The 24815-nt window shown below is 41.7% G+C and overlaps 1 protein-coding gene across 1 annotated transcript; it reads left to right on the top strand.

Moving 5' to 3' along the window:
• The first annotated feature begins 16256 nt into the window (after window positions 1-16256).
• On the top strand, window positions 16257-23253 carry LOC124666117 (uncharacterized RNA methyltransferase pc1998-like). The gene is made up of 16 exons (XM_047203468.1): window positions 16257-16519; window positions 16594-16708; window positions 17146-17257; window positions 17574-17618; window positions 17719-17786; window positions 17913-17967; window positions 18059-18138; window positions 18276-18359; window positions 19160-19273; window positions 20037-20155; window positions 21024-21141; window positions 21224-21354; window positions 21502-21655; window positions 21797-21876; window positions 22621-22918; window positions 23060-23253. The coding sequence occupies exons 1-15, from the start codon at window positions 16257-16259 to the stop codon at window positions 22724-22726; spliced, it is 1644 nt and encodes a 547-aa protein (XP_047059424.1). The 3' UTR covers window positions 22727-22918; window positions 23060-23253.
• The last annotated feature ends 1562 nt before the right edge of the window (window positions 23254-24815 follow it).

Here is a 24815-nt window from a genome sequence, read left to right as displayed (position 1 = left end):
AATCAACGCCCAGGGGTCTTATTTTTCCACGAAGCTTCCAGAAGACCGGAGGAGATACGAAGTGGGGCCACGAGGCGCCGACACAACAGGGCGGCACGGCCTGGCCCCTGGCCGCGCGGCCCTGGCGTGTGGGGCCCTCGTGTCGCCCCCTGACCTACCCTTCCGCCTACTTAAAGCCTTCGTCGCGAAACCCTCTGTACCGAGAGCCACGATACAGAAAACCTTACTGAGACGACGCCGCCGCCAATCCCATCTCGGGGGATTCAGGAGATCGCCTCCGGCACCCTGCCGGAGAGGGGAATCATCACCGGAGGGGCTCTACATCATCATGCCCGCCTCCGGATTGATGCGTGAGTAGTTCATCCTTGGACTATGGGTCCATAGCAGTAGCTAGATGGTTGTCTTCTCCGCTTGTGCTATCATTGTTTAGATCTTGTGAGCTGCCTAACATGATCAAGATCATCTATTTGTAATGCTACATGTTGTGTTTGGTGGGATCCGATAAATCTAGAATATTATGTCAAGTTGATTATCAATCTATCATATATGTGTTGTTTATGTTCTTGCATGCTCTCCGTTGCTAGTAGAGGCTCGGCCAAGTTGATACTTGTAACTCCAAGAGGGGGTATTTATGCTCGATAGTGGGTTCATGCCTCCATTTAATCTGGGACAGTGACAGAAAGTTCTAAGGTTGTGGATGTGCTGTTGCTACTAGGGATAAAACATCGATGCTTTGTCTAAGGATATTTGTGTTGATTACATTACGCACCATACTTAATGCAATTATCTGTTTTTTTCAACTTAATACTGGAGGGGGTGCGGATGCTAACCCGAAGGTGGATTATTTAGGCATAGATGCATGCTGGATAGCGGTCTATGTACTTTGTCGTAATGCCCCGATTAAATCTCATAGTAATCATCATTGATATGTATTGAATCTTTATTTGTCAATTGCCCACCTGTAATTTGTTCACCCAGCATGCTAGTTATCTTATTGGAGAGACACCACTAGTGAACTGTGGACCCCGGTCCATTCTTTTACATCTGAATACAATCTATTGCAATCATTGTTCTTTATCGTTCTTTGCAAACAAACACCATCTTCCACTCGATACGTTTAATCCTTTGTTTTCAGCAAGCCGGTGAGATTGACAACCTCACCGTTACGTTGGGGCAAAGTATCTTGATTGTGTTGTGCAGGTTCCACGTTGGCGCCGGTTTCACTGGTGTTGCGCCGCACTACACTCCTCCACCAACAACCTTCACGTGCTTCTTGGCTCCTACTGGTTCGATAACCTTGGTTTCTTTCTGAGGGAAAACTTGCTGATGTACGCATCACACCTTCCTCTTGGGGTTCCCAACGGACGTGTGCTTCACGCGTATCAGTCATCGCGGGATTTGAGGTCTCCCGCATATTCATAGATGGAGGAAGCAATCTAAATCTGATATACGTAGATACGCTGAGGAAGATGAATATTTCTTTAGCAAACTTGACACCAACAGACACGCGTTTTCATGGCATTGCACCTGAGAAACCAAACTACCCTTTGGGTAAGATTGCACTAGATGTACAGTTTGGAACACGAGAAAACTTCGGGAAGGAGAAGCTGGAGTTCGAGGTTATCGACTGGCCGTCGCAATATCATGCCCTCTTAGGACGACCCGCATATGCTAGATTCATGGATGTGTCGCATTATACATACCTGTTATGGAGGATCCCTGGACCCAAGGGCCCAATAAAGTCAAAGGAAGTTTTGCTTTAGCAGATAAATGCGACAAGGATTTCCACGAGTTGTCCGAAACCTTCGGGATGCAGGCTGAATACGAAGCATCCAAGCTCACCACCAACTACGACGGGTTACCTGACGGAGGAAGATCCTTGCAAGAGCAAGCTTTCAACACCTCCAAGAACTCTAAGGAAGTGCAGATCCACCCGACAGATCTGAAAAAGACGACATCCATCGCGTCCAACTTGGACAGCGCATATGAAAGCGTGCTCATCGAGTTCCTCTGTGAGCGCTGGGAAATCTTTGCATGGAGTCTAGCTAACATGCCAGGAGTACCCAGGGTACTTGCCGAGCACCCCCTTAATTTAGATCCAAGAGCTAGACCGATTCTTCAACCTTTGCGGCGATTCTCCGAGCCAAACCGCAAAGCCATGCTATCTGAGATCCATCGACTCAAAGAAGCGGGTTTCATCAAGGAACTGCACACCGAGGCCACATGGGTCGCTAACCCAGTGCTGGTCCCTAATAAAAACACTGAAGTCCTTCGCATGTGCATCGATTTCACGTGTCTCAATAAACATTGCCCAAAGGATCACTTTCCCCTCCCGAGGATCGACCAAATTATCGATTCCACGGCAGGTTGCGAACGTCTTTCCTTCCTCGACGCGTATTCTGGTTACAATCAGATCCGCTTGAAAGAAGAAGATGAAGTCAAAACAGCTTTCGTAACCCCTTATGGCGTATTCTGCTACATAACAATATCGTTCGGGTTGAAAAACGCAGGAGCCACGTACCAGAGGATGGTGCAGAAGTGCCTCGCCATGCAAATCGGGAAAAACTTCGAAGTATACATCGACGATGTGGTCATAACAACAAAGGAAGGATCATCCCTGATTGATGATCTCAAGGAAACCTTCGACAACCTCGATAAATTCCGCCTGAAGCTGAACCCGACAAAGTGTTCCTTTGGTGTTTTGGGCCAGGCCCATGTTATTTTCGCAGGAATTAAGTCAGCCACTTTTTAGAGTCCGTATTGAAGGGGAAAGGCCTTCTAGGGTTTGGTTCGGCCACCATACGCATGGCTGGCCGAAACCCCACCTTCTCCTCTTTTAAATACCCCCACAGTCGTCAAAGTTTAGACTCGGATTTTGATTAGATTAAAAGTTAGCCATTGCTGCAACTCTCGTGTGCTTCTTTTGAGGCCAACGCCCAGAACAAGACCAACTATTCGGAATCCCACCTTATTGAATAAATCTTTCATCTGCAATATTCTGATTGCATTATTAGTTCTTACTTGTTCTCGATTTCTGGTAGGAAATAAGACCCTCGCTGGTCAGGCTGATCGTGCATCCGCAAGATCAGTAACTCCCGGAGATTGTCCTAGCGATTGCATTGGCGCACGAGCTTTGCACGTGTAGTCAGATCGTCAAGCACAAACTCCACCAACAAATCAAAGTTATCATACTCTCATCGAAAGATCAGACACCTTTGCCAGATCAAGTGGTATCAGATTTCAGGTTGCTCGGTGAGATTTTACAGTTTTCCTAGTGTAGATTGCATCGCCTTCATACCTAAAACCCACGAAAAAGCCAAAAATATATTAGGTTTAGAGCATCCAACCCATATCCCCTGCCACGCCTTTGCATTGTCTTTTCAGTTTTGCATAGTTGAATTTGTGTCTGCATCTTCGTGCTGAGTTGCTGGTCTTAGCGTCTAGTTCCTTTAGAGTTTCGAGTTCTGGTCATATTAGTCACGCAGCCGCCCGCTCGCACCATACGCAGATCACCGTCGTCATCGCCATATACACCGGCCACTGCCCTATACACCTGCCATATACTTCCGTCACTGCCATATACACCTGCGATATACTTCTGCCACTGCCATATACACCTGCCATGCATATACTTCCGCATCTACCATATACCCCGTTTCCTCCCGCGACACGGATTGTTGTTGTTTCTCTGCCGCGACAGAGTCCTAGTAGAATTAGGTTTTCTTGTTTTTCCTTCTTAGTTGTTGCCTTATAATTTCGTCCGTGCTGTAGAATTTTTTTTGGTGAGATAAGTTTCGGCCGCCGGTAAAGAATTTTGAAGGAGAGAGAAAAAGTCTGGAAACGCCTCCGAATTTTTTTCTGGCTACACTAGTTTTCCACCTTGGGGATCACTTTTCTCCACTGGCCGTTATACCGACATTTTTTTGGGCGCCTGGGCGCTTTCTGGAGCACTTTTTAGAAATTCGACAATTTTTTTCTGAGGCTATACTGTTTTTAGACCTCGGGAATTGGTTTAAGACACTCGACATCATAGTGATTTTTTCACATCTCGGTTTGCCACCTCATCGCTGCTCGTTGCTTGTGTGGCCGCGCCGTGATCTCGTTAGTGTTCTAGGCTCGCGTCTCTAGTACGGTCTAGCCTAGGACCAGCACAATACCGTTGTTGAGCATACTTTCAATATGGCATTGTTGTTTTGCTACCATATTAGCCTTCCTATAGCTCTACATATTGTCTCCACGTGCTCTGTGCCGACACCTGGTAATCGCTTTGGCAATCTTTGGAGACGTTGTTCCTTGCTGATTGTCATATCACCTTCCTCCTGTTTGGTAAGAACTTGTAAGAGCTTTGTATTTTGCTTGACGAATTGCACATGAACCACCATATTCAGTAGTTTGTAGGCATATACATTTGTGCTTTTTGAGTACTAATCATGACAGGAACCACGACAGACACTCTTGACCCGTCTAAGATGACGAACGCGGAGTTGCATGCTCACTTTACCCACCTTTTGGGCGGGCATGCACACAACGTGGATGCGCGCCTTGGTGACGTTGATTCCAAACTCACCGACGCGCTGGAGAAGATGGATGGCCTCGAGGAAGCTTTCAACTCCAAGCTTGACGCCAAGTTCCAGGAGGTCTTAGCTCGATTACCGCCGCCTCGCGATAACGCGCGATGACGTGCACGCCGCGTTCCTCGTGCGGAGGTGCCTACGGGTACCGCTGCTGCTGCACAAGCCACGCATGACGCGCCTTCGGATGAAGGATATGATGATTATGCAGGGGATGAAGAGCTGGTTGATGAGAACATGCTGGACGGCGAGGAGGTCGAACAACCTGCACCTGGTCGTCCACGGTAATACAACTGCAACGCTCGCCCACCTCCACGGCCGGTACGTGATGATGATCATGTTGCTAAAATTAAATTGAATATTTTGCCATTTGAGGGTAGATATAATCCTGATGCATATCTTACATGGGAATTGGAAGTATAGCAACGTTTTGCATGTTTACGCTATCCTGATCATTTGCGTGTTAGTGATGTTACTTGTGAGTTCACATATTTTGCATCTATTTCGTGGTCTGAATATTGTAGAGTACATCATGCTAATATTCCTACTACTTGGGTTAGTTTAAAACTTGCTATGCGTACTCTTTTTGGTCCTCCATATTATCAACGTGATTTGCTTAAAAATTGTCTCGTTTAGAACAAGGAAAAAAATTATGTAGAAGACTATTATCAAGAATTGCAAACTGGCATGATTCGCTGTGGTATTGTAGAGGATAACGAAGCTATGCTTGCACGTTTCTTTAGTGGTTTGAATAAAGAGATTCAACATATTTTAGATTATAAGGAGTACAACACTATTACTCGCTTGTTTCATCTTGCTTGCAAAGCTGAACCTGAAGTGCAGGATTGTCAACCACCATGGAGAAGAGCTAATATTTCTGCAGGTCGTACATCGTCGTGGTCTCCGCGACAATCAGTGCCACCATCTCGTGGGGCTGCACCAGCACCTACTACCTCCAAGTACACCGCGCCTGCATCACGAGCACCACCTGTTGCTACCCCACCACAATCTGCTGGTCCTCCTCGGAGTTCGTCTTCCATGGCTTCCACGGGGAAGACGCGTGACATTTAATGTCTCAAATGCTTGTGATTTGGTCACATAGAAAGAGAATGCAGAACCAAGCGTGTGATGTTGGTGCGTGAAGATGGAGAATATGATTCTGCAAGTGACTTTGATGAAGATACATTGGCTCTTATTGCCACACCTGATGGAGCCAATTCTGATTCTGAGAGAGAGATGGAGGTAATGAAAGCTGACACTGCTGATCAGTACAAGAGCTTAGTTTCACAACGTGTGTTGAGCGTTCCCCATTGAGCAAATCTGAGCATGATTAACACCACAATCTGTTTCAAACAAGAGGCGTTGTAAAAGAGCGAGCTATACAGATCATCATTGATGGAGGGAGTTGTAATAATCTGGCTAGCGTTGACATGGTGGAGAAGCTTTCTCTTCCAACAAGACAACACACACATCCATATTACATTCAATGGTTTGAGAGCTCACGGAAGCTCAAGGTAACAAGAACTACACACGTGCATTTTACTATTGGTACATATTTTGATTTTGTTGATTGTGATGTTGTACCTATGCAAGCTTGTTCTTTGTTACTTGGTAGACCTTGGCAATTTGATAAAGAATCTGTTCATAATGGTAAAACGAATCAATATTCTCTTATGCATGATGGAAATAAAATTGGTCTCAAACCTATGACTCCTGAACAAATTCTAAAAGATGATTTTGCTAGAGCTAGTAGAGTAAAAAACGAGGAGAAACATAAGAGTGAAAATCGGATTGCTGCTGCAGATTTTGTGCCACATATGACTAATACTAAATTTGATTCGAACCATGCTACTTAAATTAGTTTGAAAAATCCTTGTTTGCTTGTTAGCAAATCTGATATTGTTGAACTTGATGTGAACACTACTCCATGCTATGCTATTATTTGCAAAGAAGTTCTTTTTCATTTGAGGATATGCCTCCTTCTTTCCCACCAGCGGTTGCTAACCTTTTGCAGGAATTCATTGATGTGTTCCCACAAGATGTTCCACCTGGACTACCACCTATTCGTGGGATAGAACACCAGATTGACTTGATTCCAGGAGCTTCGATGCCCAACCGTGCGCCGCATCGTACCAATCCTGAAGAGACCAAAGAGATTCAGCGACAAATTCAGGTTCTACAAGATAAAGGTTACATTCGCGAGTCTCTTAGTCCATGTGTTGTTCCTATTATTTTGGTACCTAAGAAAGATGGTTCTTCGCGCATGTGTACTGATTGTAGAGCTATTAATAATATTACCATTCGATACCGTCATCCTATACCTCATTTGGATGATATGCATGATGATTTGAGTGGTTCTATTATGTTCTCTAAAGTTGATCTGCGTAGTGGTTACCACCAGATTCGTATGCAATTAGGAGATGAATAGAAAACAATGTTTAAAACTAAGTTCGGTTTATATGATGGTTAGTACTGCCTTTTGGATTAACTAATGCTCCTAGTACTTTCATGAGACTGATGAACGAAGTTTTACGTGCTTTTACTGGACATTTTGTCGTGGTATACTTTGATGAGATTCTGATTTATAGCAAATCTTTGGAGAATCATTTGGATCATTTACGTGATGTTTTTAATGCTTTACGTGATGCACGTTTGTATGGTAATCTTGAGAAGTGCACTGTAGCACCCTACCTTTTAATAAAGGCAAGATACCTGTGTATAGTGCTATTCCCGGGATCACTGATAGCACACACATTATAAAATATAGTAATTATTGCAATAGTATCAAATTACTACATCGTTGATCCAAAGGGTAATGTAAAACCTTACAAATTGCATAATCACATGGACTAGCTCAACAATATTCAGAACAAACTCAGCGGAAATGTAAATCATCAATGAGCCTTCATCATCTTCATGTGCCACAGGCAATCATGTTGGAATGTAGACTCGAGATCCTACCACGTACTTCTCCTCAGAAAATCCTGCACGTTTGAATATGCCCCACGAATGGAGGTCAGTACAATGATGTACTGGAAATGACACTTATATGGTGGCAGTTTTGGGCATGACTATCTACATGATATTTGGCTAGTGGAGTTTAGGCAAATTTGCATAAAGCCAATTTTATCCAACATTTTATTTGAAAACAAAACTTTTGTAAAACCCGTAATTGTCATAAACAGCACCATGGTTACATCTCCCAGGTACTATTCGACAGTTGCTACTCACTTTTTAATTTATTCAGAAAAGATGATGAGATTCTTCCGTACATTCCCTGCCTAGAAATCTCAAATTGTCCATAACCGGGGACACGGCTAAGATCTTAGATTTAACTCTCGAGAGGTTGTGCACTTTCACCTTACGACCCACCCTTCCCAAGAGAAGAAATGAGACAAGATCTTTCAGAAGGAAACTTCAACCATAACCAGCTAGACCCGTTCCCGTTGGGTTGCAAGCCCCATCATCATGTCTAGCAACAAGTTTGACCTCACAACTTACTTAATCCCGGCAGAGCCCATAATACCATAAGGTTGCACTGGAAGCTAACTAAAACATTGACGACATAGAAATCTCTTTAATCCTGGGTGGCCATCCACAAGTGAAACTCACAGGCTTAAAACCATTACAGATAATAAACCTCCGCACGATCCCCTGGTGAAAACCAGAGGTGCAGTCTAGGGCAATCACTATTCACTGCGCACTCTCAGGTACTCACCTGCCACTGGTCTCGCCAGGGCCGGAGCCCTGAGCAGCCGCCCACCACACAAACAATCCACCCAGGTGATTCATTTTAGTTGTTAATTTTAATCCTCAATACTCACAATCCAATTAATCAAAACAGCAGTGGCATTTTGTTATTGCTAGGCATACTAAGGATACTAGCAATGGTTCAAGGTTGGCTACACACTACTAGGACATGATAGGCATAGCATAATTTCCGAAATCAAAATCCTACCATGCATACTAGTTTGAAAACACTAATGCTTAATAGAAATAAATAGGAGTTGAGCGTCACTTGCCTTTTTGGTAGTCGAAGCGCGTTCACTTCTCTTAATCAAAATACGTGCCTCTCTGTACAAACTATAATATAAAATATAGCACAACATAAACATACCATTCAAAACAATAAAATCAAACCAAGCAAACATCAAGTAGTTATTCATTGTGTTTAGTCATTATATAAAGAAGATATGGCATGAGGTATGGCTTGCAAGATATGAGTTGGAGATATTGAATGAATGAGTCAAATACTTGGAAAGAAAATGATTGATAAGAACCTATGATCAATGGTTGTTTGCTACACAAGATTTGATAAATGGAATGTTCCATGCGATAAAATCGCATGAGTCACAAATGGCGCATCTCAAAACATTATTTAGTAAAGTGTGACAACACTTACTAAGATAGTATGAGTTACACATAGGCTTGGATATGAACTAATGATCTACTTAATTACTCAAATGACTCATTTGTGATTTGAATAGCCCAAGCTTAATAAATATGATCGAGTGCATGAGATTGGATAGACATGAATGGTATTCAAGATGTGGAACAAAGATTCTAAAGGATGTCAAGGTTTCAGCACATGTGTAGAGTGTCTCCACAACATTTGCACAGGGAAAATCTATAAATAAGATTTGTCACAATCTACTCAAATAACCCATATGTAGTTTGAATATTGTGAGCTAGGCAAATATAAATAGGATAGATATGATCCTAGAGAGGATGAAACATCTAAATGATTTTGGTAGATGGGTATGATCATATGATTCACTTTGGCAAAATGAAATTATGAGTTTAAGCTTCAACCTCAATGTTTACAAAAATGAATTATGATAATGGTTTCCATGGATATTGATGAGTAACATATATTCAAAAGAAAAGACATGATCAAGTAGGGTTTATGGATTGTGTCGTATGACACATGGAAGGATATTACTTCAAATGAAAACCATGTGAAGTGAATATGATCAACTAAACTAATCATGTGTGCTACTGGATGGAGAGTTCCAATGTTATTGAGTTGCAAAAGGAATCATCTTAAAAATATTTATAGAATTTAAGTTACGCCAAAATTACTCAAATGCTCATATTTACACTTGAATACTTGCAAATAGTTATAAAAGTATTATGAAGTGATGTCACTGGACAGGGAACATTAATAAATTCCATTTGCAAGAGGAATCGTTTGATTTATATTTGTAGTGCCTAAAATACTCAAATTCACATATTAAAATTTGAATATTTGAAAACAATTCATAAGTCAAATTTTATTGCACCACTGTGTTCTCCTCATTTTTGTGAGTTCAACGACATATTATTTGTTAGAATCCGAATTTCCAAATATTATTTATGAATTTTACAAGATTAAACATGTCGCGGTTAAATTTTGATGTTGTACGAAAAATTGTCCGGAAAAGTTTATCGGATGGACAATCTCTGTACAGAAAAGTCGTAGAGAATTTAATTATAAACTCAATGCAAAAGGAATCGTCTAAAACCGAGCTCTAGATTTATTGTTATAAAGTTTCAAAGTTTTAATGGGTAAACAAGCTAGCACATCCTGCACATCGATCGTGAGGCCTGGTTCAGTTATTTGGGATAACAGGGTTCCTCAGATTCAGATCTAACGGTGTACGGAGGATTTGCTAATCTAATCTAAAGTGAATGCTGTGGCTTACAATGGCACGGACGACGCGAGGTGATAGGACGGCTCGGGCGCGATGCTTCTTGGCGTCTCCGGATGGTTTACGACTGCAGCGAGTTGGCGAACGAGGTGCGGCTGGACGTGGCTGACAAGGCGGCGTGCTCGGAGGTATTTGAGTCTTCCTCGAACAGCGATGACGGGCGGCTGGAGCAGCTCGGACGGCGACAAACTCCGGCGATGTTCTCTCCGCGTCCTAGTGCCCTGCAGATCGGGGGAAAGAGGAGAGGCGACGTGGTTGAGTAATGGGAACAACATGGGGTGAAAGAGAGGGGCTCGAGGCGACGGAAACCTCCGGTTCTGAGCTCCAATGGCGGCGGCGGCTCGGAACTCCGGCGAGAAATTTGCGCAGCCTGGCGGCGCAAAAATTGGAGATTTTGGGGAAAGAAAGTAGAGGAGGTTTGGGGGTATTTATAGGTCGAAAATCCGTGGCAAACGCCAACGAAATCGTTGAGATTTTCGCGTACTGTTTCTCTGTATCGTTCTCGTACAGGAGCTGGAGTTTTGGGGTGAGGTTGAAGATGCTCTGCGGGACCCGCGTCAGAGAAAAGAAAATCAAGAAAATCAAGAGAAGAGGAGATAGGATGCTGCGCGTCGTGGGTTGGTGCCGCTGGACGCTGGGTCTCGTGCGTGGCTGCTGTGCTGTTTGGCCTGGCCGGCCGGCCGGTCAGTTCATTTTCCTTTTTTTTATTCCTTTCTCTTTTCTGTTTCTTAATTTTTTTTGAATTTGTTCTAGACATCTAAACTAACTTAAATAAATTCTGTAAAATTTATAAAATTCTTAACAGTTAAATAGTGCATTTTGGAATACTTTTTCAGTCCAAAATAAAAATAGAAAAGTAGACTTTATGCACTTGGCCTTATAGGCTATTTATGAAATCTAGAAACATAATTTTGATTTTACGAAATTAGGTAATTAAAATATTTTCCGAAACTGAAATCTTTCGTACGTTTTATTTCAAACATGGATTTTGATATTGTAGTCGAAAACGACTCAAATGACTATAAAACTAATTTTGGACAAAACCAAATTATAAAAATATTATTATGCGTATAGCACTTTATATGACTGCTTGGGCATTGATATTCAAAATAAGGTTTGGGCCTTTCGTCTCAAAATAAAATCTTATACGATTTCAAAACCATAAAGTACAAATAGGTTTGGTTTAAAAATACTTTGAAAACAATACTTTGTGAAAACTTATTTTGGAAAAAGGCTTTTAGATAAATCTCAAAAAGTTTTAATTCCATGTGAAATTTCAACAAAGACAAACAATTCAATCACTAAATTTATTTATTTTTACATTCCAAAATTATGAAAATTTTGGGATGTTACATGCACCTTTTGCATCAATCGAGTTGCGTTTCTTGGCTATGTTGTTACAGCGCAGGGTATGAAGTTGATCCAGCCAAGATTGAGGCAATTGAGAGTTAGCCGCAGCCCAAGACGATCACGCAAGTGAGGAGTTTTCTTGACCTCGTGATGACCCACAAGTATAGGGGATCGCAACAGTCTTCGAGGGAAGTAAAACCCAATTTATTGATTCGACACAAGGAGAGCCAAAGAATATTTGTAAGCCTTAACAGCGGAGTTGTCAATTCAGCTGCACCTGGAAACAGACTTGCTCGCAAGAGTTTATCAGTAGCAACAGTTTTATAGCAGTAGGAGTAGTGGAATATAAGTAGCAGTATAATAAAGACAGCAGTAGTGATTTTAGTAAACAACAGGATTAAAATACTATAGGCACAGAGATGGATGAACGGGCGTTGCATGGATAAGAGAACTCATGTAACAATCAAAGCAGGGCATTTGCAGATAATAATAAAACAATATCCAAGTACTAAACAATCCATAGGCATGTGTTCCGTATATAGTCATACGTGCTCGCAATGAGAAACTTGCACAACATCTTTTGTCCTACCAGCCGGTGGCAGCCGGGCCTCTAGGAAAACTATCGGCAATTAAGGTACTCCTTTTAATAGAGTACCGGAGCAAAGCATTAACACTCCGTGAACATATGTGATCCTCACATCACCGCCTTCCCTCCGGTTGTCCCAATTTCGTCACTTTGGGGCCTCAGTGTTCCTGACAAGCAATATGTGTATACAACTTGCAGGTAAGATCATAAAACAATGAATATCTTCATGAATCAATAACATGTTCAGATCTGAGATCATGGCACTCGGGCCCTAGTGACAAGCATTAAGCATAACAAGTTGCAACAATATCTACGGATACTAGGCATTATGCCCTAACAATCTTATGACTATTACATGATCAATCTCATCCAATCTCTACCATCCCCTTCAGCCTACAGCGGGGGAATTACTCACACATGGATGGGGGAGTCATGGATGGTCGATGGAGAGGCGTCGGTGGTGATGATGGCGATGATCTCCTCCAATTCCCCGTCCCGGCATGGTGCCAGAACGGAGTTTCTGATCCCGAGGCGGAGTTTCGCGATGGCGGCGGAGTTCTGGACGTCTTCTGGAAATATGGTCGAACCCCCTGGCGTTTTTTAGGTCGAAAGCATTAAGTAGTCAAGACGAGAGCGTCGGGGGGCGGCCGAGGCGCCCTCACCATAAGGCGGCGCGCCCCCCTCCAGGCCGCGCGGCCTATGGTGTGGGGGCCGTGGGCCCCCCTGGCTTGCCCTTTTGGCCCAGTGAGTTCTCTGTGAAAATAGGCCTATTGCGATTATTTCCGGGGATTTTCCTGAAAGTTGAGTTTCTGCACAAAAATAAGACACCAGTGCAATTCTGCTGAAAACAGCGTTAGTCCGTGTTAGTTATATCCAAAATACACAAAGTAGAGGCAAAACAATAGCAAAAGTGTTCGAGAAAGTAGATACGTTTTGGACGTATCACCTCGCTGGTTTTTATAGGCGTTTTGTGAAAGATTTTGGATCCATTGATGCGCTGCTGAATGAGCTTACAAAGAAGGATGTGCCCTTTGTGTGGGGAAATGCACAACAAGTAGCCTTCATGATACTGAAAGATAAGTTAACATATGCTCCATTACTCCAACTTCCTGATTTCAATAAAACTTTTGAGCTTGAATGTGATGCCAGTGGAATTGGTTTGGGAGGTGTGTTATTATAAGAGGGTAAACATATTGCATATTTTAGTGAAAAATTGAGTGGGCCTAGTCTGAACTATTCTACTTATGATAAAATAATTATATGCGCTGGTTCAGACATTAGAAACTCGGCAACATTATTTATGGCCTAAAGAATTTGTTATACATTCTGATCATGAATTTTTGAAGCATATTCGTAGTCAAGCTAAGTTGAATCGCCGTCATGCAAAGTGGGTTGAATTTATTGAGTCTTTTCCTTATGTTATCAAACATAAAAAGGGTAAAGATAATGTTATTGTTGATGCTTTGTCGCGCCGTTATACTATGTTATCTCAATTTGACTTCAAGATTTTTAGATTAGAAACTATAAAGGAACAATACTTGCCTGATGCTGATTTTAAGGATGTGTTGCTAAATTGTAAAGATGGTAGAACATGGAACAAATTCGTCCTCAATGATGGATTTGTGTTCCGTGCTAACGAGCTATGCATCCCAGATAGTTCCGTTCATCTTTTGTTGTTGCAAGAGGCGCATGGAGGAGGATTGACGGGTCACTTTGGTGTGAAGAAGACGGAGGATGTATTTGCTGCACACTTTTGGCCACGTATGCGTCGAGATGTTGAGAGATTTGTGGCACGCTGCACTACATGTCAAAAAGCTAAGTCTCGACTTAATCCACATGATTTATATATGCATCTTCCTGTTCCTAGTATACCTTGGGAGGATATTTCTATGGATTTCGTTTTGGGATTGCCTCGTACACAGAAGGGGGATAGTATTTTTGTTGTTGTGGATCGGTTTTCTAAGATGACACACTTTATTCCATGTCACAAGACTGATGATGCTACACATGTTGCTGATTTGTTCTTTCGTGAAATTGTTCGTTTACATGGTGTGCCAAATACTATTGTTTCTGATCGTGATACTAAGTTTCTTAGCCGTTTTTGGAGATGTTTATGGGCTAAGTTGGCGACTAAATTGCTGTTTAGTACTACATGTCATCCACAAACTGATGGACAAACTAAAGTAGTAAATAGAACATTGTCTACTATGATGCGGGCTGCTTTGAAGAAGAACTTAAAATTATGGGAAGAATATTTGCCTCGTATTGAATTTGCTTACAATCATTTGCTGCATTCTACCACTAAGATGTGCCCTTACCATCTTCGGTGCAAATTAATTTGGATGCTACTCAACGTGCTGAATTGATATTAAAATTGCACGAGACTACTAAAGACAATAGACAACATATAACACATGAATGCTAAGTACAAAATTGTCGGGGATAGAGGAAGAAAGCATATTGTGTTTGACGTTGGTGATATTGTTTGGTTGCATTTGCGCAGAGATCGTTTTCCTGAATTGCGCAAGTCTAAGTTAATGCCACGCGCTGCTGGTCCTTTGAAGGTGTTAGAGAAAATAAATGATAATGCATATAAACTTGAGCTTCCTGCAGAATTGGGTCCGGTTAGTCCTACATTTAACATTTCATATTTGAAGCCTTACTTTGGTGAAGAAGACGAGTTTGAGCCGATGACGACTTCAATTCAAGAAGGGAGCATGATGAGGACATCCCATCTGTTGATACAACCGCTGTACCTACAGCCACAAGGACCAATCACTCGAGCTCGTGCCAAACAACTTAACTATCAGGTACTTTCGTTTCTTGGAACTATTCCTCACATACATGAGAATATAATGCTGCCTAAATCAGATGTGTTTGTTACTCTTAGAAATGATAGACCTAGCATGGATGAGAAGGACAAGTATTGGAGCATGATCACACATGGAGGAGATGTCAGCAAACATGTGAGGATTGAATAGTAAGCTACAAGTGGAGATTTTAGAACTTTGAAGCCACCATAATTGGAGATGAAGACATGGACAAAATATAGAGTTTTCCACTTCATAATTTCGTCAATATGATTACATGGTGCTACGTCACCTTTATTAGGCCAGACCCATGTCATTTTCGTAGGAATTAAGTCAGCCATTTTTTAGAGTCCGTATTGAAGGGGGAAAGACCTTCTAGGGTTTGGTTTGGCCACCATACGCACGGTTGACCGAAACCCCACATTTTCCTCCTTTAAATACCCCCATGGCCGTCACGTTTAGACTCTGATTTTGATTAGATTAAAAGTTAGCCATTGCTGCAACCCTCGTGTATTTCTTTTGAGGCTAACGCCCAGAACAAGACCCACTATTCGGAATCCCACCTTATTAAATAAAGTTTTCATGTTTTATCCGCAATATTCTGATTGTATCATTAGTTCTTATTTGTTATCGATTTCAGGTAGGAATCAAGATCCTCGCTGGTCAGAATGATCGTGCATCCGCAAGATCAGTAACTCCCGAAAATTTTTCTAACGATTGCATTGGCGTACGAGCTTTGCACGTGTAGTCGAATCGTCAAGCACGAACTCCACCAACAAATCGAAGTTATCATACTCTCATCGAAAGATCGGACACTTTTACCCTATCAATTTTGACCCAAATCTAACCCAGAATTCGCTGTCTAGGGGCTAGGCTGGCTGTTAGATCGTTGCCCCCGGCTAAACCTGCCTCAAGTCCAACGCAAAATAGCGCCGGATTTAACGAGTAGAGATGCTCTAGATATTTGAAACTCAATCAATCAACACCAAAACGTCAGGGCGTGCCAATAATTTGGTTAGGCAGGTTGCTAGGCGCAAAACCAAACGCATCTTTTAGTACGGAGTATAAAAAATACATTTTTGGAGTTATTATATCACAAAATATTCCAGAAACGGCTAGATGTTTGAAAAATGAACACGCCTTCGATAGAACATACTGAAAAAAATCTACTCCGATAATCCAACCTCCTTATCCCTTCATTTGCCCCCCTCTTCCCGCCTCTCCTCCGCGCCCCACCCCACCGCCGGCGATGCCTCCTCCGGCGGGGCTGCTCCCTTGGCCGTCGCCGACCGCACCGGCGCCGCGTCTCACCACCACCACCACGACCCGACCGCGCCCCCCTCCTCGCGTTCGCCCTCCCCCTCCCCCTCGCCGTGCCCCGCCGTCACCTCCGCCACCTCGGCTCAAACCCGTCGTCGCGCCGAAGCTGGACACCTCCCTGCCCCCGCCGCCCGCCATTGTCTCCAACTACGACCCTGCCTCCACCTGCCTCGGATGCACCCACTTCGGCTCGTAGGATCCCTCCCTCTCTTCCCCAATGCCCGTGCGTATGTGTGAGCTAACCTTTTCTTCTGGGACATTTGCAGTTGTTCCGGGTGCACGCACGAGTTCGACCTGGACAAGCCGCCGGTGCTGGAGGAGGTGTCGGATTTTTTCAAGGGCCACGGAATTGAAGACTTCACCTTCAGCAGGGGCAGGCTGGTACGTGTAGCTCCCAGAAATATTGGTTGTATGTGTACCATGTACTTTCGTGTCATTTGAGTGGCTAAGAAATCTAGTGCCAAAATAAGTTTGGTAAGTGACTGGAATTCAGCTCTGGTTTGGTCATTAGCTTGGCTTTTGTGAAACTATCTGTAACCGCGCATGGTATTTGTTCAGTTTGGAGATCGGTCTGCTGAACAGAAGCTCGCATGTTGAGGCGACTCGAGTAATGGTTGCACCATAAAACTCTAGCATGGAATGTCTCGAATGTTATGTTTTTGCAATCTTAATCAACTTGGGCAACTCCGATCAAGTAAATGGAAAATCTATGTTCCAAGTTTTCTCACTTTCCAGTAAATGCTTAGGTTAGCTCTGTAATGTGATTAGTCAATGGATTTGCTTTGCTGCTTAGCCTAAATGTGGTAACATTGTTTTAGTCTGAATGGCGGTGCCGCGCAAAGCTAGCAGTACGTGGAACATCAGAGAGCCCGCTGATTGGTTTATACCAGGAAGGGACACACATTGTTCAAGATATTCCCGAGTGCAGAGGTTAGTTATCAAATTCTATTCAATCGCAAGAGTTAGACTATAGTGCATGTTAGTTTTGTTCCAAGTCAAACTTTGACCAACTTTATAGGAAAAAAATTCAACATCAATATTAAGAGGTCCATCATGAAATATATTTTCATATTGCATTTATTATCATGTATGTTGATGTTTTTTCTATAAAGTTGCTGAAACCTTACAAAGTTTGACTTAGGATAAAACTAATATCGCACTACATTGTCCACTTGAACTTCGTTCTGCTACATGCTATTTCTGTTTTCAATCTATGAATCGTCATTTCTCATTTTCACGTTTTCAGCCCATCACCCAAGCATTAATGCTGCTATTAAGCTTCTGAAGCGAGGTATGTTCCTGTCTGTTGCACTTGTTTCATACAGATTAGGAAAAAGGTAGTTTCCTCAAATTTTCAAGAAACCTAGTATATTAGAACTCTGATATTGTAGGTATGTCTGAGCTGAATGTGCAGCCTTTTGATGAAGATGCTGGTACTGGTGAGCTAAGATATGTGCAGGTATGTATAACTATTTCAAGAAAGTACTCTATGCCACTATTCCAGAAAAAAACAGAATGCTTTTGTCAAACATGTCACTATGCCAATAAATCCTGATGCATTTGATTTCTTTATCATATTCCCTAGATGACTGTGACAACATATAACACATCTATTCCAGTTGCACAAAGATATGACCAAGGTTAGCTTTATTTTCCATGTGTTCTAACTTCTAATATGTAGTGTCAATTCACCAAGCCCAAATAGATTGAAACATGTTATTTTCTACCTAGCGAGAGTTCAAGTTTCATTGGTTTGGAACTCAAGAGACGAGCGCTCAAAAAATTCAGAGAAGTTGAGTTTGTTGCAAGAAGTAAGTTTTCCAACCGAGTTTTCAACACAAATAGTTGCTTGCTAGCTTTCCTATTTCCTTGGAAGTATTCTACCAAAACATTTGACTTCGCTTTTGTCTTCTTCTATCATCAATGTTGGCGATTGCACTCATGGCAGTTCTTATGGACAAATGGCGGACCAAGAAGTAGCCTGCATGTGATTCACTCTATATGGGCCAATTTTCAGACATCAACGAGCAATGTAAGATATGTGTGAGAGTTCTGGTGGATGTAATATGCTCCCTCCGTCCCATAAAGGATGTCTTAGAGGGAGTACTTATTTTACTTCTTGTTTTCATTAAGGCACATACCGCTTTTGCCATTTTGATTATGGATAGTGAAATAATATAGGTTTGAGTTGAAGTTGAGATGCTGATACTACAATTTAGTCTTAATTACCTTTTTGCGAAGTGATGAATACTTACAATAATGTTGATGGTGGAAGATCGAGTGGATAATTCACACAGTTCTGTTAGACCATACCCATTTCCCATTTCTACAAATCTGTAGTTGATCTTTGTTTTAGAATAAAAAATTACCATTGTTATGGATCAAGGGAAAGGTCATGCACAATAGTGGTATATAGCTTTCTAGGTCAAGCAGTTCAGGTCGTGACTCGCTGAGACCTCATCTATAAGAAGCTTATGTATATATTAATTTAGTCTCTTCTGATCAGCTAGAGGTATGCCAAGTCCTTGAGGGGCATTCATCTGCCCGTAAGCACTTCCATGCTCCTATTAAAACCATATGCTAAAATCAACATTTCTGCAAGCTACAAGGAGTATGAGCAAATCCCATAGAACAAAATTTTAAGGCTCTTCTCACATTCTAACTTTGATCTTGCTCTGTAAGTTAAACTAACTGATTACAGGTGACAGATATGTTGATGTATATTTGGTTTGATTAAATTTGCTCCTTATATTGACTTGCTGGTCGACCAATTAGTTACCTTCAGCATATTTGCCCCATCTTTTTACAATAATAATGTTGTTGCGCTTGCAGATAATTTTTGGGCATAAATGGAGACATATCGGCGGGGAGGCAGACCTGTGGGAGCGTTTTGGAGGAGTTGATATTTCTCTTGATCCATATAGCTTTGGGCAGGCTAATACTCTGGTATGTGTGATTCAAACATGTGTAGAAGGATGAAATTTTGTACCAAAAAGTGTAGTGTAGCAGGCACTGTAACATCGATGCGCTGTTCAAGCGGCACTGTACAAACCACGCAGTGTGTGTGCAGACCCCCATTGTTAGTTTGAACTTTGAATTTAAATACAAATAATTAGTTTCCCTGTTACTTGGGTTGATGTCCTTAAGATATATTTCATTTATTAGAGATAAGTTCTCCTAGAGATAGATCCCGAGTTAGATTAGATTACTAGATAACATTTGATCTTGAATGGATTATCAGAGATAAAGTTCGCCTTAGTGGGCAGATCAAGTTATGCCTATAAAAGTCTATTCATTTATTATGTCAGAGAGGAATCAGGGAAAAAAAAGTGTATATCCCATGTGAAGTCCACCATCCTTGTTTATAGTCCATTTCCCCTTCCAGACTTCCAGTGCCCTGATTCCTTTCAAGCCTTACCATGAACCATCTTCGGCACCATAGTTTTCTCAGCGTGAACCAATGCTCAGAACAAAAGTCAAAATTGTAGGCAGCTATTTACTAGGTGCCGTTTATTAACCATAGAGCCACCCCATACACAATATACTTTTGTTCCACCCCAAAATAAATAATAATAATAATAATAATAATAATAATAATATATCCCATGGATCTTGGTTATAGTTAGATTTGAGGTTCAATCGTATAACTTAACTTATGTTAAGTTTGCCATACAATATTTTCTTACACAGTGCTGTTTCTGTTTTGCAGTCTTTTAACTCATTACTGCATAAGTTGATCAAATATGTACCACGTGGCTCAACAGTTGTTGATTTGTACTCTGGTGCTGGTGTTATTGGGTTAGCCCTTGCGGCTTCTAGGAAATGCAGGTGAGTACAAAAATGCATGTTAAACTGTCCATTGGCGCTTCTTAGAAAGGTAGTGAGTAGAAAAAAGGCACATTTAAGTGGCACATATTGTATTTTTTTTTGGATGTGTCAAGATTAAATATGAATATACTAGTCAGGGCAATAATATTGGGAAGGATGTGGAGGACACCTAGATGCGTTCATGTACTAAACAATTCATGATCTGGTGCACTATCTTAATGCATGCACGATATAGAATACTTCGCTAGCGTTTCTGCCCGGGAGTTAGTTCTTTTTTGTAGTAAACAAATGCTGGTATCAAAATTATTGTGCTATATGTGATACTGTTATGGAAGTTAAAATATTGGTTGCGTCAGATAAATTTTGGCAGACCCTGCTTGGGTCTGACCTGGAAATGATAAATGCGAGACTGGTATGGCTGGACCAAAGAGTCCCGAAACCACTGTGATTTTCCAGTAATATTGATGTGCACCTTTTTGCTGAAAATACTACTAATATATTTGTAATAACTTCTGGTGGGCCTAGTTCTAAAGCCAGTTGACTCAACCTTGAGATTTAGGACAACCAGGCTTCTGGGGGCTACTCTATTCTAATATTTTAAAGAACTTTCACTGTACCAGTCAGTGGCGGAGCCAGGAATACCAAATAGTGATGTCAAAGCTTAAAAAATCCTGCAGCGTTGTTAATAAGTTGAATTTATGGGGTCAAATCTGATGTATTCATAGGTAAAATTCCTTTGCCCACCAATTTTTTGTGTTGTCACTTGACCACACAGTCATAGTGCAGCTCCGCCACTGGTACCAGTCATAGTGCTTCGCTTTTTATAGCAACTCTTGTTAAAGTAATTCATGAGAACTTGTACTTACAGGTCTGTGAAATGTGTTGAGATCAACAAAATGTCGAAGCTGTCTTTTGAGAAGTCAGCAAGCCGACTTCCAACAAACCTGGGCTGCACCATAACTTGGCACAATACCGATGCTTCAGTTGTATGCAACCGAACTTATTATTTTCTATGATGGTTACATTTCATGTATAAGCATTCATTTGGAATCTGCATCATGGTACAAGGAACCTATTCACTGGCTTGAAGGATCAAGTGTTGCTATCGTGGATCCTCCCAGGAAAGGGTTGCACCCTTCTGTTATCAACGCTCTACAGAGAGTTGGTTTGTCTGAGCGCAAGGCATACAAGGCTAAAAGGTACAAGAAGTATCATTCACATTCTGTGTGCCTTCATGCTTTTATTTGTATTTATTTGACAAATATGTACACCTGGCTTTCTTAAATTGTGGTATCCTTTTCCATTGCGGTAACTTTATCGGCAATGGCATTCATTTCTGAACACAGTTCACTTACGAAGATCAAAGATGAGAAGAGACCATGGATCCTACGAGCAAGGGAGCCAGCTGTTCATGTTGATAGCACAATCATGGAAGAAAGTAGTGAAACATGGCCAGAAACCCTCATATACATCAGCTGTGGATGGGAAAGTTTTAAGAAGGTGACAGTTACTTATATATCATAAAATCCTGGAACTTGATTTGTTTGTGTTACGCAATGATAGCTCTAACGTGTACCCTTCCTACCACGGTTCTCTGTTGCTTCAGTTGTCTTCTCTTATTGATAACCATTTCATCTACAGGACTGCAAAAGCTTGATATCCCACGAGGCCTGGTATTTGGAGAATGCTCATGCTTTTAACTTCTTCCCTGGCACTGATAGGTACTGGTTTCAACATCTTGACTGGAAATTGTCCTTTTGTTCTGCAATTGTTATGGGGAAATCGTGAAGGTCCTTCTGTACCGTTTCGATCTCTACTACTACCACACAAAGAGACATAACTCTCCCAAGTTGCTATGACCAACGCGTATTGCCATGCCACCCAGCTTGGATGACTATATAGAGATGAATATTCTAAGGCTAATTAAGTTCGAAGATAGTTCAAGAGCATCCTAGCAAGTGTATTTCAGTGTCTTAACTGTCATAAGTCATAACCGTGGACTTTGCCATGCCCATGGCTTCATGGTTTAGGGGACACTTGATAGAGCTTGTTTCGCCAATCAAAATAATTAACTTGAACATGATGTCTTGATATTGTTAATTAATGAACCTATCTAGCTAAATCTTCCTCTCGTGGCCTGTTACAGTAGCTTGATGTTGCTCCGTCTCCACCCATGCAACCCATTCTTAATTTTCACATTAGCTGAAATCAACTAGGTGATACTGCTTTTTTTTTTTGTGATTACGATAATTGGGATGTTTTCCCATGACCCCCCCCCCCCCCCGTTTTATCAATTTTGTAATAAATAAACTGTGTTGTGTGCATCCTCTTGATGCAGAGGCCAAGAGAGCAATAACACCTCCCTGCTAAACAAGAAGTTGGTTTGATAAGTGTGGTTTATCATGTGCATACTGGATACATGGTACAGTTTTCGATCACATTACTTAATGAAATTACTAATGCAGTATCGAAGTCCTGGCGATCTTCAGACGGGAATCTGGAACTACTGAGAAAAAGAAGAAACTAAAAATGAAAGCCAAAACGAAAACGAAAAAGAAGAAATCCAAGTAGATTACCAAAAGGCTGACTTGGCAGAAGTGACGTGGTCATACCTGAAAGGCTGGAAGTGGCACAGATTCCGTGCTAATCTGGTGGATGCTTGCATGGGGCTTCTCTATACTAACCCAGAAAGTTATGGGTTGCTGTGAGGAATTTTACAGTGGCCTAACCAAGCGTCAACTCAAGGATCTCAAATTAGGCAAGGTAATTGGAGAAACTCACATATCTAGTCTGTCTCAAGAAATCATGAACTTACAGTCTGCTAGGAAAAGAGAGATGTAATAGAGTGACTTCTAGAGGGATTCCCTGTTCATGTAAACCGGCATTAAAACTGTGTCTGTGCAGGTTTGCTTAACAGGAAAACTTCAAGTGCAAGGTGACTGATCTCATGCTCTGCTTCAATCCGATTTTCAACGTGTGTATCAGTTCGGGGTGGTTGTTGGAAATATAGAGTAGACCACCGACAGTAGTATGTATATCTAGACTTGTATCTAGGAAAGATAAACATTCAAATGAAACGGCAACACATTATATGTTCAGGCTGCATCTTGAGTTCTGGTTTGCTAAATCAGCTTGTATCTGCTGTCGCGTTAGGATGTACTAGAGAAACTGGTTCTCACTGAAAAAGCACCAATTTTTTTTTTAATGCAGAAATCCCATATTGCAACATCTAGGTTGCTTAATCAGCTTGTATTTCATGAAGGAGAAGGTACATATTACCTCATCTTTATGCAAATTATAGAATTTTATATACAAAGAAGATGGAGTATTACTTCACAATTTCCACGGCCAAGGTCTCCGCGGTGGCCTTGGCAACTTCCCCAGTGGCCAGTCCAGGAGAAAAGCTTTTTGTGGACACACGAGACTATACAGATAGGAAAAAACAGGAGTTACAGGGGTGGACTGTGAGGTCGTTACAGCTATGATAGGTGGACAAACGCAAGATGAAAAGCTCGCAGGTGTCCCTTTGATGGTCCGCGAGATTAGCGCTGGTTGTCACAAGATTTTTTGTTCCCGGCTGGCGCACATAGATCAGCAACCGTGTTTTTTTTTTTTTTCTAAAGGGTGTTGTGTATTAACTAGTTTGAAACAATTTGCTTACAATCATTCAGTGTTGATCTCAGCGCGCAGGCCGGAACATCACCTTGTAACTCACCGAACACAACTCCCTACGACCAAATTGACACAGATCATGAGCAACCCTGTTGCACTTTCTACTACAGTATTTCAATCTCAGATTCTGAGCTAGACACCAGAAGTCTTTAGCAATAAGACCCACTTCATATCTATCCCGAATTGGTTGACTGAAAGCTTGAACAACAGAGGAGCAGTCTGATTCAAACACAAGGTTGTTTGCCGAATTTGTACACGCCATCTTGAGCCCTTCTAGGCAGGCCAACGCTTCCCCCATAGCCACAGACTTGCAATTTGGAATTCTTGTTCCCCGGTTGGCACGCAGAGATCAGCAATGGTGTGATATTGGTGTATAGTTGTTGCCCGGTTCGGTGGTGCATGCGCTAGCCATTTGTTTTCTTCTCATATCTCAAAACAATGCAACTTTCTATCATATTCTCTCGTGTTCTTTAGATGGAAGACTACGAAATTGCAGTGGAGATGCATGTAACTGACATTTATAGGTGTTTCGAGTTGCAAGCACGCTTTGAGCATTAGCTATCTGCCATAGTATGGCTAGCCAGTGGTGCATGCAAATAACATGAATGGAGGTGTGCTTTGGTGCACCCACTTTTAAAAACTTCACATCAAAAAAAGACTATTTTCCTCCATGTCTATTAATCAAGAGATCTATCTGTTGGGTATTAATTAGGGTTTACGATCTGATAAGCCTGGAGATGTAGGTAGAGAGAGAGATCAGACCAAGGATTTTATTCGCCTAAACTTGCATGTTCAGAGAACTTTGAAAAAAGTTGCAACTCTGAAGGAATGATCAAAGCGAACCTTTTTTTTCGAGAGTGGATCAAAGTGAACCTCGATGTTAAGTTTTGACAACACATTTATTTGGTTCTTGGTAAATGCAGAATAGTCGAACAAGTTGGCAGCCAAAAGCTTTGTCACCTATACATTGACAAAACACATTCTGGAA

This window comes from Lolium rigidum, chromosome 6 (assembly GCF_022539505.1).
Source record: "Lolium rigidum isolate FL_2022 chromosome 6, APGP_CSIRO_Lrig_0.1, whole genome shotgun sequence".
Taxonomy (NCBI): Eukaryota; Viridiplantae; Streptophyta; class Magnoliopsida; order Poales; family Poaceae; genus Lolium; species Lolium rigidum.
Note: the sequence above shows the minus strand (reverse complement) of the source record. Positions and strands in the feature narration are given on the sequence as shown.

What these genes read in the sequence shown, in the direction of transcription:
- LOC124666117 (XM_047203468.1), top strand. Translation starts at nt 16,257, where the DNA reads ATGCCTCCTCCGGCGGGGCTGCTCCCTTGGCCGTCGCCGACCGCACCG. An exon ending in GTGAGCTAAGATATGTGCAG is followed by an intron (nt 17,787 to 17,912) that starts GTATGTATAACT and finishes CATATTCCCTAG; the next exon opens with ATGACTGTGACAACATATAA. An exon ending in AAGGCATACAAGGCTAAAAG is followed by an intron (nt 21,355 to 21,501) that starts GTACAAGAAGTA and finishes TTCTGAACACAG; the next exon opens with TTCACTTACGAAGATCAAAG.